Source organism: Sabethes cyaneus, chromosome 2 (assembly GCF_943734655.1).
Source record: "Sabethes cyaneus chromosome 2, idSabCyanKW18_F2, whole genome shotgun sequence".
Lineage (NCBI taxonomy): Eukaryota > Metazoa > Arthropoda > Insecta > Diptera > Culicidae > Sabethes > Sabethes cyaneus.
The window spans coordinates 219,493,894-219,508,355 of record NC_071354.1 but is presented as its reverse complement, the minus strand read 5'-3'; the positions used below and the strand labels follow the sequence as shown (position 1 = coordinate 219,508,355).

Here is a 14,462-nt window from a genome sequence, read left to right as displayed (position 1 = left end):
CCGGTAGAGAGATGCTTCACGCTCTTCCTGCTCTGCTGCCATACGTAGACGTATACTTAAAGCGAGATCGCAGTGAGATGGTTAGACGCGAACCGGTCGACCTTGAACCATTTCCTATTCTCAAATCACGAACAATTTGACGGCGCCCGTCCTCCGCCCCGGCGCGGAATTCGCCACTCAGCAGAACTGACGGCGATGGGCGCCGCTGCTTGACCTGAGCATTTGGTGATACTTTGAGCCGTTCGTCTCTTCGAAAGACGAAAGATAGATCCGAGTCTGCACAATACAACGCGGTCGGGTAGGTAATTGATTTCTATTTAAACAAACCATAAGCAGATTCTATGGCGTTTCACTTTCATTGAAATGTGCGCGCACAAAAATGGTTCATCAAACCGGAATGTTAAGCTGACCAGAGCAAGAGCGCGTGAGAGTGATTGCAATTGCTTTTTACTAGGTTTATTTATTTCACCGACACCGAAGATCAACATTTGTAGCGATTTGTTCAAAGAACACCGAATGGACGTTGCTCTCGGCAACGTCGAAGTTCGATCTATTTTAGGGGGGCAGAGCGAATTTCATTCGCTTTGTAATGAACCTGTTGTCACTCTGAGCTGCACTGAGTTTATTGCGTAGGAGCAAATGTTTCACACAATATTAATAGTTTTAAGAGAAATAAAATACCTTTACATTGTCGGATTCACAAAAAAAATAGAACAAGCATTTTAAACTCAGTTAAACTTCACATCCGCAATAGGGCATTTTAAAATGACCTAAAATAGAGATAGTCGGAGATAAAACAGAAACCGGATTCGGAGATGTTTTCAAGCTCAATATCAGGTTGTATGCTAATATCCGCTGGCCGGCCAGGCGGTTATGTTTTTCCCCTATTTCGCGACGCAGATTCTCCACCGGGCACTTTGCGCCGTAGAATTGATTTATGGGAAGCATGAATTTATTGCTTTGTGAAGTGGTAGAAATTTGCCCGGTAGAGAGAGAGAGCAAACTTGTAGCTTACACCTACGTGAAGTCGGTATTTTAGCACCGCTCCGGTTTGATTATTTACTTTCCCAATGAGAATGTTAGCTAGATCACTTGATCATTTCGTCCGGATCTCGGTTTATTGTACTATAAATTGCAAATGAACGCTCGCTGCTTTTTTCGTTCAGTAACTGACGAGAAAAATACAGATTAGCAAAGCTGTGTATTCAAAACAAAACATAATTATTCGAAGTCGTCAGCCTTGAGCAAAGTTATTGCATCACGTGGAGGAATGTGTGAAAGATTGGAATGAATAATACAGTGAATTAGAGAACAGTCTAGGTATTTTAGATACAGTAATTGAGAAATCGATCTTAATGAGCTCAAGTAGCCAGTGGAAATTCAGTTAATTGGGATCTAACTCAAAATTAGAGAGGTTTTGCATTCTTATGGATTTTAAATCGTTGAGTTTTGATATTCCACTTTTAACATTCCATTTTAAACTTTTGAGTTCTGATTTCTTACTTTCAACGTACAGCTTTTAATGTGAAACTTTGCAATTAAATTCCACTATTAATCCGTTATGAATACTTTCGTATTCTACTAAAGTCAAACCTAAAAACAAACCTTAGTGTTTCGACTTTTAAATTGTAAATTTTGAACTTGAGACTTTAGACTTGGTATTTGAGATTTGGGTCTTGGAATTCAGAATTTGTGACCTCTCGGGACCTAGGACCCAGAGAACGGGTATTTGGATTTGGGACTTGAAACATTGGACTTTGTACTTTTGATTTTAAACTTTGGGCTTTGGAATTTGGACCTGGGACTTGGACCACGGGACTTAAGACTCAATACTTGCACCTTGACTTTGGACTTGGGACTTGCAACTTTGGGACTTGTGACATGGGACGTTGGTGCTTTAGCACGCCGCGCCACCACGTTGCTCCGGTGCGATTATTTAGTTTCGTAATGAGAATGCTAGATAATTCAATCACTTGGTTGAGAAAAATAAATTAGCAAAGTCGTCAGTCTTGAGCTACGCTGTTGCACCACGTGGAGGAATGGATCATAGCTTGGGCTGAATAATTTAGTAAATTAGAGAATGGTCTAGGTTTTAAAGATACAGGTAATGAGAAATCGATCTTAATGAGCTCAACTAGCATTTGGAAATCAAGCTAATTGGAGTCTACAATGGAGTCTACAACTACAAATTAGAGATGTTTTGTAGCCGTCTAGTAATTTTTGGTTTGGAGTTAATATTTTAGACTTTGTTGGCAGGTTAGAGCAGGTTGGTTTTATATAACCGGGTGTTTATCGTTTCATACGGCGATTCAGCATCGTTTACTTTCACGCCTCATATCTTGTAAAAACAATCATTATTCCGTCGGGGGTTGTATTTAAAGGTAATTTTTAGTAGGTCATGTAATGCAATGTAGCTGTTTATAGATGTAAAGGGAAAAGAGTGAAAAATTTGATAATCAAAGATCATTAAAGCAACCCTTATAGGTTCGTACTTCGTTCTCTATTACCAAACTGGGAATTTGCGGATTGGACCAAGCTATAATTGGAACCAATTATAACCGGATTCGAACCCAAGTTTTTTCCCTAACCGCCGTGATTCGTCGATAGCGCGCAATTCTTGAAACACAGAAGGCTGTTAAAAACGAATCTCTATAATCTTTATATTAATCGGGTGACACTTGATTAGACTCCATCATCACTGGCGGAACTAAGTTATATGCCCAGCTAGCATTTTCATATGTATAAAAAAGGTAAAAATCAGCATTACGTACAGATATACATGCTAAATAAATCGTATTTCATGCGCAAAATTGGCATGTCCGTACTATTTTGGAGGCGATATACGTGATTTTGAATAATTTTGAGTGTTACGACTATATAAGTATTTATATACGATAATATCCGATTAAGCGCGAGTCGCTCCGTACTACTCTACGATTTTGTGCTGAAAATCAGGAATCAGGAATCTCGCACTGCCTTCCTCGGTGGATCCGGATCAATTCCTTTCCACTAACAACAACCCCTTCCTGTGACACTTGTGGATGATGCAAAGGATTCTCCGGTCTCTAGTAACAACAAGTGTCGGATTAACTTCTTTCCCTCCCGAATTGACCTGCATTGCGAACATGGCCAGCTGTGTTATTATCATCATTAAGAATTTGGCCATCAGAAAATGCACACTGAGAATGATTTACTACTCCCAAGCATCACTTTGTGTAATTTCAATTGATCTAGATTTTCGTCTTTCGACTTTCGTCTTTCAACTTTCGTTTTTCGACTTTCGACTATCGATTTTCGCCTTTCCACTTTCGTTTCGTTTTACCGCTTTCGTTTTCTTTCGTTGTCTTTCGAATCTCGTCTTTCGTCTTTCGACTTTTACCTTTCGATTTTCGTGTTTTGGCTTTCGATCCTCGATTTGTGGCTTTCGACTTTTTATTATCGCTCTTCTTGTTTTTCGTCTTTTGTTTTTCGACTTTTGTCTTTCAATTTTCGTATTTTGGCGTTTGTCTTTCAATTTTCCGCTTTCATTTTTCGTCTTACGAATTTCGTTTTTTCAAATTCGACTTTTGTTTTTGGTGTTTCACTTTCGTGTTTCGACTTTCTTTCTTCTTTTGTTTTAGTCTTCGAACTTTCGTTTTTCGACTTTCGTTTTTCGACTTCCGTCTCTCGACTTTCGCCTCTCGTCTCTCGACTTTCGCCTCTCGCCTTTCGTCTCTCGACTGTCGTCTCTCGATTTGCGTCTCTCGACTTTCGTCTCTCGGCATTCGTCTCTTGACTTTCGTCTTTCGACTTTCATCTTTTGACTTCCGTCTATTGACTTCCAACATTGGCTTTTGATTTCGACTTCGCGGTTTGATTTTTGAGTTTCGACTTTTGGCTTTGATTTATCGGCTTTCATTTATCGACTTTTGATACCCGTCTTTCGACTGTTGTCTTTTGACTTTTGTCTCTCGACTTTCGTCTTTCAACTTTCGCCTCCCGACTGTCGTCTCTCGACTTTCGCCTCTCAACTTTCGTCTCTCGACTTTCGCCTCCAGAATTTCGTCTCTCGACTTTCGTCTCTCGACTTTCGTCTCTCGACTTTCGTCTTTCGACTTTCATCACTCGGCATTCGTCTCTCGACTTTCGTCTTTCGACTTGCGTCTCTCAGCATTCGTCTCTCGACTTTCGTCTTTCGACTTCCATCTTTTGACTTCCGACATTGGCTTTTGATTTCGACTTTCGCGTTTTGATTTTCGATTTTCGACTTTTGGCTTTCATCTTTCGACTTTTGATACCCGTCTTTCGACTTTTATCTTTCTGCTTTCCACTTTCGTTTCTCGAGTTTCATCTTTCGACTTTCGTCTTTCGACTATTGTCTTTCGTCTATCGACTTTTGTCTTCCATCTTGTTTTGACTTGTTTCTTTCGTCTTTTGTTTTTCGACTTTTATCTTTCATCTTTCGACTTTTGTCTTTTACCTTTCTATTGGTGTCTTTCGACTTTCATCTTTCAACTTTTGTCTTTCTACTTGTGTCTTTCGACTTTCGTCTTTCGACCTTCGTGTTCTGGCTTTCGATATTTGATGTTTGGCTTTTGTCTTTAGACTTTCGACTCATTTCTTTCGCCTTTTGTTATTTGACTTGTTTCTTTCAACTTTTGTCTTTGAGCTTTCCAAATAATTTTTCGAGTTTCGACTTTCGTCTTTCCACTTACGTTTTTGTCTTTGCCTTTTATTTTTCGATTTTTGTCTTTCTACTTTCGTGTTTTGGCTTTTGACCTTCAGCTTTCCAATTTTGTTTTATGACTTTCGTCTTTCGACTTTTGTTCTACTTTTGTTTTTATCTTTCGATCTTCGTTTTTCGACTTCCATCATTTGGCTTTCGTCTCGCGATTTTCATCTTTCGATTTTCATCTTTCGACTTTTAACTTGCGACATTGACTTTCGTATTTCGACTTTCGTGTTGTGGTTTTCGATTTTCGACTGTTGGCTTTCGTCTTTCGGTTTTTATCTTTCAGTTTTCCGCTTTTGTTTTTCGAGTTTCAGATTTCGACTTTTGTCTTTCGACTATTGTCTTTCGTGTTTTCACTTTCTAGTTTCGGCTTTCTTTCTACTTTTGTTTTTGCCTTTCGACTTTCGTCTTTCGACTTTCGTTTTTCGACATTCATCTTTCGGCTTTCGCCGTTCGACTGTCGACTTCCGACGTTGGCTATCATATTTCGACTTTCGTGTTCTGGCATTCGATTTTCGACTTTCAGTCTTTGATTTATGTTTTTCGTCTTTTGTTGTTCAATTTGTTTCTTTCGACTTTGGTTTCGTCTTTGCACTTACGTTTTTGTTTTTCGACTTTCGTATTTTGGTTTTCGATTTTCGACATTTGGCTTTCGTCTTTTGGCTTTCGTCTTTCATCTTTTGTTTTTCGACTTTCGTCTTTCGATTTTTCCACTTTCGTTTTTCGAGTTTCATCTTTCGACTTTTATCTTTCATCTTTCGACTTTTGGCTCTCGTCTTTCGACGACAGGACAGAAGATAGTAGACACAATGACGAAAGAACTGAATGACAAAAGTCGAAATTAAGGGCCGAAAAACAAAAACCTAAAGTCGAAAGCCACAACACGAAAGACGAAAGTGGGAGGCCAAAAGCCGAAAATTGAAAGTCGAAAAACGAAGGTTGAAAGACGAAAGAGGAATGATGAAAGTCGAAATACAAAACCGAAAGTGGGGAAAAAATCGAAAGTCGAAAAATGAAAGTCGAATGGTCGAAAGACGAAAGTCGAAGTACTAGTTTCGAAAATCGGAAGACAAAAAGACTATCGAAAGACGATATTCGAAAAGAAAGAGGAAAATCTTGAAGTTGAATGAAGAAAGTCAATAATCAACAGACGAAAAACAAAGGTCGATGATGAAAGTCGAAAGACAAAAATGACTAAAAATTAAAATTGAATGTTGAAAAACAAAACTCGAAATGCCAAATTCGAAACTCGGAAGATAAAAGTCGAAAGGCGATAATTGAAAACGGGCGGAGGATAGCATTAACTCAAAGCCGAAAGTCGAGAGTTTTTCGATAACCGATTTTCATTGTTTGTCTCTCGATTTTCGTCTTTCGACTTTCATCTTCTGTCTTTCGACTTTCGTCTTCCGAATTTCCACTCTTGACTTTCGACTATTGGCTTTCGTCTTTCGACTCTCGAGTTTTTGGACTCTTTCGACTTTCATCTTTTAACTTTATAGTTTCCTCTTTCTTTTTCGACTATCGTCTTTCGACTTTTGAATCTACTACACTGAAGTTGCTTTTTACGCGACTATTTTTACGCGAATTTCGGAATTTACGCGGTTTTTTTTTACGCAAATTTCGGAATTTACTCGGTTGTTTACGCGATTTTCGGAATTTACGCGGTTTTTGTTACGCGAATTTCGAAATTTACGCGGTGTTTTTTTACGCGAATTTCGGAATTTACGCGATTTTTGGAATTTACGTGGATGTGCTCAAAACGTCTATTTTTTCGCGTAGTTTTGAAATCCACAAAGTTTTTTTTACGCGAAATTTTGGTTTTTTTTACACGAATTTTGGAATTTACGCGGGTTTTTTACGCGAATTTCGGAATTTACGCGGTTTTTTTACGCTATTTTCGGAATTTACGCGGTTTTACTACGCGAATTTCGGAATTTACGCGGTTTTGATTTACGCGGGACGTATCCTTCGTGTAAAAAGCAACTTGAGTGTATTTCGATTTTCCGACTTTTGCGCTTTTCTCCCATTTTCATATGAAAATTTTTTCACTGTGATGCTTGAATTCAAAATTATGAATTTTGAAATTAGCGATGTCAGCAAACCATTCTTTGGAATTTTTCTGGGTTTCGTCCATAAGACAAAAGTTCGAAGACGAAAGTCTAAGTTCTAAGTTCCAAATTCTAAGTCCCAATTCTCAAGTCCCAAATCCCAAGTACCAAGTTCAAAATATACAGTCAAAAGTCAAAATCCAAAGTTAAAAGTTCCAAGTTGAAAGTCCTAAGTCAACAACCTAAAGTCGATATTCGAAAGTTTAAAGCTAAAATCGTAAATCAAAAGTCGACAGTTGGAAATAGAAATTCGACAGTCAGAAGTGAAAAGCCCAAACCGAAAATTTAAAGCCTTAGATCAAAAATCTAAAGGAACATTCAAAGTCTAAGCTGCAAAATAACAGTTGCAAGTCAAAAGTCAAAAGTCAAAAGTCAAAAGTCAAAAGTCAAAAGTCAAAAGTCAAAAGTCAAAAGTCAAAAGTCAAAAGTCAAAAGTCAAAAGTCAAAAGTCAAAAGTCAAAAGTCAAAAGTCAAAAGTCAAAAGTCAAAAGTCAAAAGTCAAAAGTCAAAAGTCAAAAGTCAAAAGTCAAAAGTCAAAAGTCAAAAGTCAAAAGTCAAAAGTCAAAAGTCAAAAGTCAAAAGTCAAAAGTCAAAAGTCAAAAATCAAAAGTCAAAAGTCGAAAGTCAAAAGTCAAAAGTCAAAAGTCAAATGTCAAAAGTCAAAAGCCCAAAGTCCAAAGTCCAAAGTCAAAAGTCAAAAGTCAAAAGTCAAAAGCCAAAAGTCAAAAATCAAAAGTCAAAAGTCAAAAAACAAAAGTCAAAATTCAAAATTCAAAAGTCAAAAGTTTAAAGTCAAAAGTCCAAAATCAAATATAAAAAGTCGAAAATCAAAAACCGAAAGTCAAAACCTCAAAGTTCTAAGTCCAAAGTGCATAACCCAAAGCCCAATTCCAAAGTCCAAAGTGCCAAATCCAAGGTCTAACGTCCAAAGTCAAAAGTCCAAAGTTCAAAGTGCAAAGTTAAAAGTCCAACGTTAAAATTTAAAAGTCAAAAGTCATAAATCAGATGACAAAAGTCAAATTCAAAAGCGAAAGGCTTTTGGCCAAAGGCCAAAGTCAAAGGTCAAAAAGTCTGAAGTCTAAAGAAAAGTCCAAGTCAAAAGTTAACAAGAACCCAATTGTGAGGGCAATGGGAAAATGTAATCTGGAAAGCGAAAATTAAAAAAATACAAACAAACTTAACAGCACATAGTATCAATTTTGGCTTATTCATGCTTCGATCAGACCCTAAACCTGTCCTGTTTTGACTGACAGTTGATAGTGTTACGCTCGTTTACTCTGTGTTCAGTATTGATTTCCTTTTCCTGCCAATTTCAGTTTAATTTTGTTTCAGGTTCTTGATGTTGTTGAATGTGTTTTTATTTTGCCATCAATTTTTATCAATTTGGTTTCTATATTCACTGAATACTATAAGTTTTTATTAATATTCTGTTCTGACACTTACGGTAAAAATTGAAAACAGCCATTTTTTCAATTTTGTAAAGCAGTAATCGATATTAAACTGGAAAACAATGTTTTTTGTTAGCTTATAGTCACTTTAACAGCTTGGGTTATTCGTGACTTCTCCGGGGGTTGGGATTTGAACCCGGGTCCTTTGCGTGAGAGGCGTGGTACAGCGGGACTGACCCCAAATTATATGTTGATTTAGTATTAACTCTGATATAAGAAGCAAAATAACTTCTTTTAACGATTGTTATGCACAATTTTGCAACCAAAAATGCAATAATTAACCCTTCCTCTTTTCTTTCTTTCAGACATAACAACGAAAAAGAACCGCCATTCTCGACAGCCGCTACCCGCTGCCTAACACCGATCACAATGACGACGTCACTCGGGATGACGTCAAATCCGACGCACCGGACGCTACTGTTCCTGACGGTATCGTTCCTTCTGCTGATACCAGCCAATTCTTTCACATCCACCACCTTCCTGCCGGCCGCCGCACCGGCAACGTTCAGTTGCCCCCGTGGATGCGAATGCAGTGACAGTTCCGTCACCTGCACCAGCGTGTCCGGCCTGCGGAGCATCGACAAAAGTCTACCGATCAATCGGCTAGTGCTGTCCGGACTGGAGTTGACCAAAATTCCCGCCCAGTTGGAGAACATTCGCAACATCACCGAGCTGGATCTGTCCAACAATCACCTCTCGGAGGTCAATCACCTCGGAAAACGGATACGCAAGCTGAATCTGAGTCAAAATAAGATCACTTCCGGGAAGTTGGCCAAGGTGCCGTCGTTTGTGGAATCGCTGAATTTGACGCACAATGAAATCACCTACCTGCCGCTGCATTTGATGAAGCTGAAAAAGCTGCGGTATATTGAGTTGGCCAACAATCCGATTAATTGTACGTGTGAAACGTTGCACATTCGCAACTGGTTAACGACCCGGCACGTTTGGTCCGATCAGCACATTAAATGTAGCGCTCCGCAGGAGTTTAAGGGACGGCCTTGGTTGCAGGTGAAGCAAGCGGATGTCTGCCATGGGGCGGTCGGACGAACGGGTGGTTACAACTGGGATGATTATGAGGATGAAAACGATTTGATGCTGGGAGATCAGGCTAATTTGGATGATGGGGAAGAGAATGACGAGGAGGACGACGATGTGGATGAGTTTGATAAGGAATATTTCCCGGTTGCAAAGCCGGTGAAGGCGAAGGATCCTCCGATTGAGATTCAGAACGATGAGGAGCTGGCCGATGATGGTGGTGGTTCGGGTGATGGAGCTCCTACGGAGCTTGGTGAGGAAGAGAAGTCCGAGGCAGAAAAAGTGGTTGATGTTGAGAAGTCCGAGGGATCGGAGGAGGAGAAAAATGAAACAGCAGCACCGGTGGTGCGAGTGGGTCAAATTCAGAATGCAGTGGAAGGTGGAGATAATGATGACGACGGAAGTGGAAGTGGGGGTGGAGTTCTGATTGCTGTTGAGGATACATCCGCAGGCTTGGGAACGGATGATGGTTTTGAGGAGGGTGAGGATGAAAAAGATGCTAGCGAGGAGGGACCGATATCTTCACCCGGTGGTTTGGGAATATTTGGTAAGGGTTTGGAGGATGATACGACCACTTCATCGACGACGGAGTCCGCTGTAGCAGCGGTGGTTCCTATGTTAGGATCAATTGAAACAGCCGGAGATGTGACTAGTGATACGGAAACTACTTCTGCCGAAGAAGAACAGCATCTTTCTGAGGATCCAAATCGTGCCAGTTCGGACAGCCAAGGAACGTATGTTTTGCTGGCCATCTTGGCAATAATTCTTGTATCTCTAATTCTGCTAGTTATGTGCAAACAAAAACCGGATGCACGCAACCGTCGGGATAAGAATGATGTGGAAACTGGAAATGGACGTGAAATGCAAGATATGGACAAAAATCTACTGGGAAAACCGGTTGAGAAAAATGGTCATAATCCACCGGAGCGAGTTCCACTGATGAATGACAAATCCGATCATGACAAAGTGTTCAGCGACAAACCAAACAATTATGCTCCTGCTAAACCGGAACGGACATCCTTGGAGAAACCGACGATGGAATCTTTCAAACCTGTCCCTGCCGATCGGAACAAGAGCAAGGAAAGTCTGTACGAAAACATACCACAAAACAACAACAATAACGACACCGTTCCGATGCAGAACGGCAACGGACCGGTTGCACCGGTGAGCAACGGAGACCCGGCCGGAGTGCATCTGCCTAACCACAACAATGTGCCATCACAGAACGACGAAGTGTTCCTACCGCCGAACGGCAACCCTAACTATCTGCAAACGGAACCGCCCGCAGGCACGGTCGAATCACCCCGATCCAAACGTTACAGTCCCATCTACGTGCCCACATCGCCCAAGTCGGACCGCTACAGTCCGGTCTACTCGCCGGAAACCGGCCGCGTCAAAATCAAACTAACCGAAACGCCCAAACCGAAAACTCCGATTTTGGTCACTCGAAGTCGATCGAGAGCTGGAGACTACATTACAACACCGGACCAGAAGTTCTGATTCCGGCGCTGCAACACACAACGACGGTGCAGGCTGCGGATTTTACTGCCGCAGCAACCTTCCTAGCGAGTCGCGCACGTCACGGGTTCGGTGACGTGCACGAACATATCTAATCCGGACGATCAGTCTGTATTTTTAATTCGAAGCTAATATCGCCGTTATCGGACAGACGGTGCGAGGCCACACCGGGCCTCGCTCGGTCGCCCCGATAAGCGCTAAAAGAGTAAATCGAGTCAATTTTTGTGTATAGAAGATAAACAACATCTGTTTGGAAACGAGAGCTTTTGCCTAGATAAAACCCGTTCGTTATCTAGCTGATCACGTGCGCTCAAAATAGGAACTTTCGTAGGTAGGAAGATCGCTGGGCTGAATAGGGAATTTACGTTAAGTTCTACATCGTGAACAAATGAATTGAAATAAAAAAAGTAACTTCTTTTTTGGAAATTTAAGCAATCATTCAAGAAATCGCACAAACAAACCATTAAATAACTGTTAGAATACTTGTACACTGAATAACGAGGAGTGTCATAAGAAGAAAACTGCACGTGTAAAGCAAAAGTGTAACAGACCAAACCCTGCTGAACAAACGGAAGTAAAATTGTGATAGTCAGCCGAATATTATAAAACCTTCTGATAGCAGAATGAAGTCCAACCGTCGAAAGCAGAACTGTGTAAAAAAACTATCCTTCTACCCAAAAACAGAAAAGACCGTTTCACGTTAAGGTTTCTAGAATGTAAATATTATGAAAAATGGCCGGAGAAAGAACGAGTAAAACCAACAAGAAGCAATCCTTCCAAACCACTGCGTGTGTCCCATATTCAATCATGCCCTGTCCTAATCTAAGCTACGTCAGAATATACGTACATACTTTGGAAACGAAGTAGCAACAATCATGTTCTAACTAGTTGGTGTTAGATTCTACAGTCAGTGGTGATTCGAACAGTGTCAATATCGTTAACATATTTTCCCAACCTAACTAGGAAAGTAAATTTAGTTATTTGTGTCGCAACACCACATTTGCGATTGAAATCGATTCTTCCTTTTCGCGTAAAAAGTAAACTGTCTAGGTTAAACTATTATACTATACTGTAGAGATTAAACAAAATGGCTGCCTTATGTGGAATTTAGAGAGAAATTTTTCGAAGCAACAGGAAAGCAATTAACAATTATGGTATCAGCAAAAAGAAGAAGAAAAAACAAAAACGACGGCCGGTGCAGCAAGGCCCAACAACAAAGTGCCCCAGCAAAGAAAAAGAACATCCAAAAAACAATCGTAAGCAAATTAATGTGCAACAAAAATTTAAAGATTGTTAAGTTTTAATAATTTAACGGAGGAAAAAGCTACGTGTATGTATTTAAATCTAAAATAAATTATATTAGTCGTTTACAAAGTAACATCGAAGCTGGTTTTGAATTTTATCATCCGAAAATAACTCTTTACTCTTTAGATGCTCTTACTTTTGTCCTCTTATGTCATGGAGAAAATCAATTATTTTGGACTATATTGATTCATGTGCAGTTTGAAGTCATTTTACAATACAAATTTACAAATAGTGCATAGGAATATATTGTTCTATGCCTGTAACGGGTGACAGCAAAAATTTTGGAATTTTTTCGAGGCCCCCATACTCAACAACAAACGAGCTCAGGGAGAAATGAGAGTATGTATGTGTTAGCTCTTTCTCTCCTCTTTCTGTCAGTATTTTTTGTTTTGCTTATACTGGCCAAGTTTTGTATGAAATGGCGTCAAAACAAGAAGCATTCCGCAAGCGTGTTATACAGTTCTACGAACTTCCACCAAAATATCGGGAAAAAGTTTACGGTACAACATTTAAAAAGCGAACATGTTGCGACTTCGACTGTTTGCCATATCCTAAGATGCCCAACAACTATTTGCAAGCAAGGTGGTGGAAGACCAGCCAAAATTATGGACGCAGAAGGACATCGTTCTCTTTCTCGTTTCTTCAACAACAAGCCCTCTGGTTTGGCTATCAATTAAGATGCACCAGACGAATGTTTGAAGAGAATTTTGATCCTGTTTCTACAAAAACATCATGCAGCTGGACAATACGTGTTTTGGTCGGATAGAGCATCAGCACAGTACGCCAAAAAAACACAATCGTTCCTGAATACCCATTCGGTCCCATTTTTATCCAAACAACACGACCCGTTAAATCTGTCTCAGTGCGCTCAATCGAAGATTTCTTCGGGATTTTAAGTTCCTTGGTGTACGAAAATAACTGGAGAGCCACGAATTGCAAACAGTTGATTGGTAGAATCAAGATATACATTCGCAAAGCTGACATGACGGCCGTACAACGCTCCTGTTTCGACGTCAAACGAAAGCTTCGCCGAACAGCCAATTACGGAACGTTTCGGCTGAACTGGCTGACTGAATGTACACTAATTTTTTTTCAACAATGGATAATGTATCTTTAATTTCGGTAAATCAGATCTTCTTCATGTATCTTTGTCTTTTTTTGACAGCTTGAGAAAAAAAATCCAAAATTTTAGTTGTCACCCGTTACCATGCAAAGGGAAATACTTCCTTGCAAATTATCTGCTACTTTAAATTCTTATGAGGGAGTAAGCATTAGTGTGCACAGGCTGCAGCACATTAGGGCACGTGTATAACAAAATAATTTCTCAATTTGCAACTGGGAAGTCCGAAGTTGTCGATTCAATAGCCCGGTATTGAATAATAGACAATAAGAAAATTAACTGCGCTAAAATTGATTACCACTCCACTCTTGCACTTCACTTTTGCGCGTGATTTGCGACTGGTGCACCACTTTACAGTTACTAACCATTAGTATTTACGTCTTTTGGTGGGCTAATTGGAGTTTCGCTCGGGAGTTTGCTATCATGTATATGGCGTCGGTGAACAGCAATTCCACTTCTTGCAGCGATTCACCTATGACAGTTAGAACTACGTCGTCTGCAAAGCCAACAACCTCGACACCTTTCAGCAGCTTCAATGTCAACACGTCGTTGTACATTCCATTCCAAAGCGTTGGATCCAGGATGGAGCCTTGAGGAACTTCCGCCTTGATCCTGATGGATTTCTGTTCATCTGACGTATCATAAACCAGTACCTGATTTTGGAAATAGCTCTTAACAATTCTGCATAGGTAATCGGGAACCCTCATTCTGTGCAGTGCAACGGCAATGGCTTCTTGGCTGGCACAGTTGAAGGCGTACTTAACATCTGTCGTTAATACGGCGCTGTAACGATCTTTTGCATCGACGGCTTCTCAACACTCTCAATTACCGTTCGAATTGCATCCATTGTGGACTTTCCTTTCCGGAAACCGATTGCGACATTCGGGATTCCTTTTGCCACTACTCCTAAAGGGTGTCCCACATCAAATTGCACCACAGAAGAAACGCTGTGGAAAATTGCCCATTGGGTATTTTCACTTGAAAATTTGAGTAGAAGTAGTTTAAAGTGTATTATTTACACTCTATTTTTATCGCGATCAGTTTTTCGAAAATAGGAAAAAATGGCGTCACCCGAAAAGCAACGTCACGAATTTATTTTGCGCAAACATCTGAAAAATTCTCAATTCTTGAATGACATCATGAATGACGAGACTTACGTCAAGGCGGCCTTCCGGCAGCTTCCGGGGCTACTGTACTTCACCGCCCAGCACAAGTTT

General features: G+C 40.2%; 1 protein-coding gene across 2 annotated transcripts in view; it reads left to right on the top strand.

Moving 5' to 3' along the window:
• Positions 1 to 12,192, top strand: part of LOC128738324 (protein windpipe) — a 146,595-nt gene extending 134,403 nt beyond the window's left edge. For both annotated transcript variants that reach the window (XM_053833372.1, XM_053833370.1), the window contains exon 3: positions 8,573 to 12,192. In XM_053833372.1, the coding sequence (XP_053689347.1) occupies positions 8,637 to 10,802 (2,166 nt within the window). In that variant the 5' untranslated portion in view covers positions 8,573 to 8,636 and the 3' untranslated portion in view covers positions 10,803 to 12,192. The remainder of the gene's footprint in view (positions 1 to 8,572) is intronic.
• The last annotated feature ends 2,270 nt before the right edge of the window (positions 12,193 to 14,462 follow it).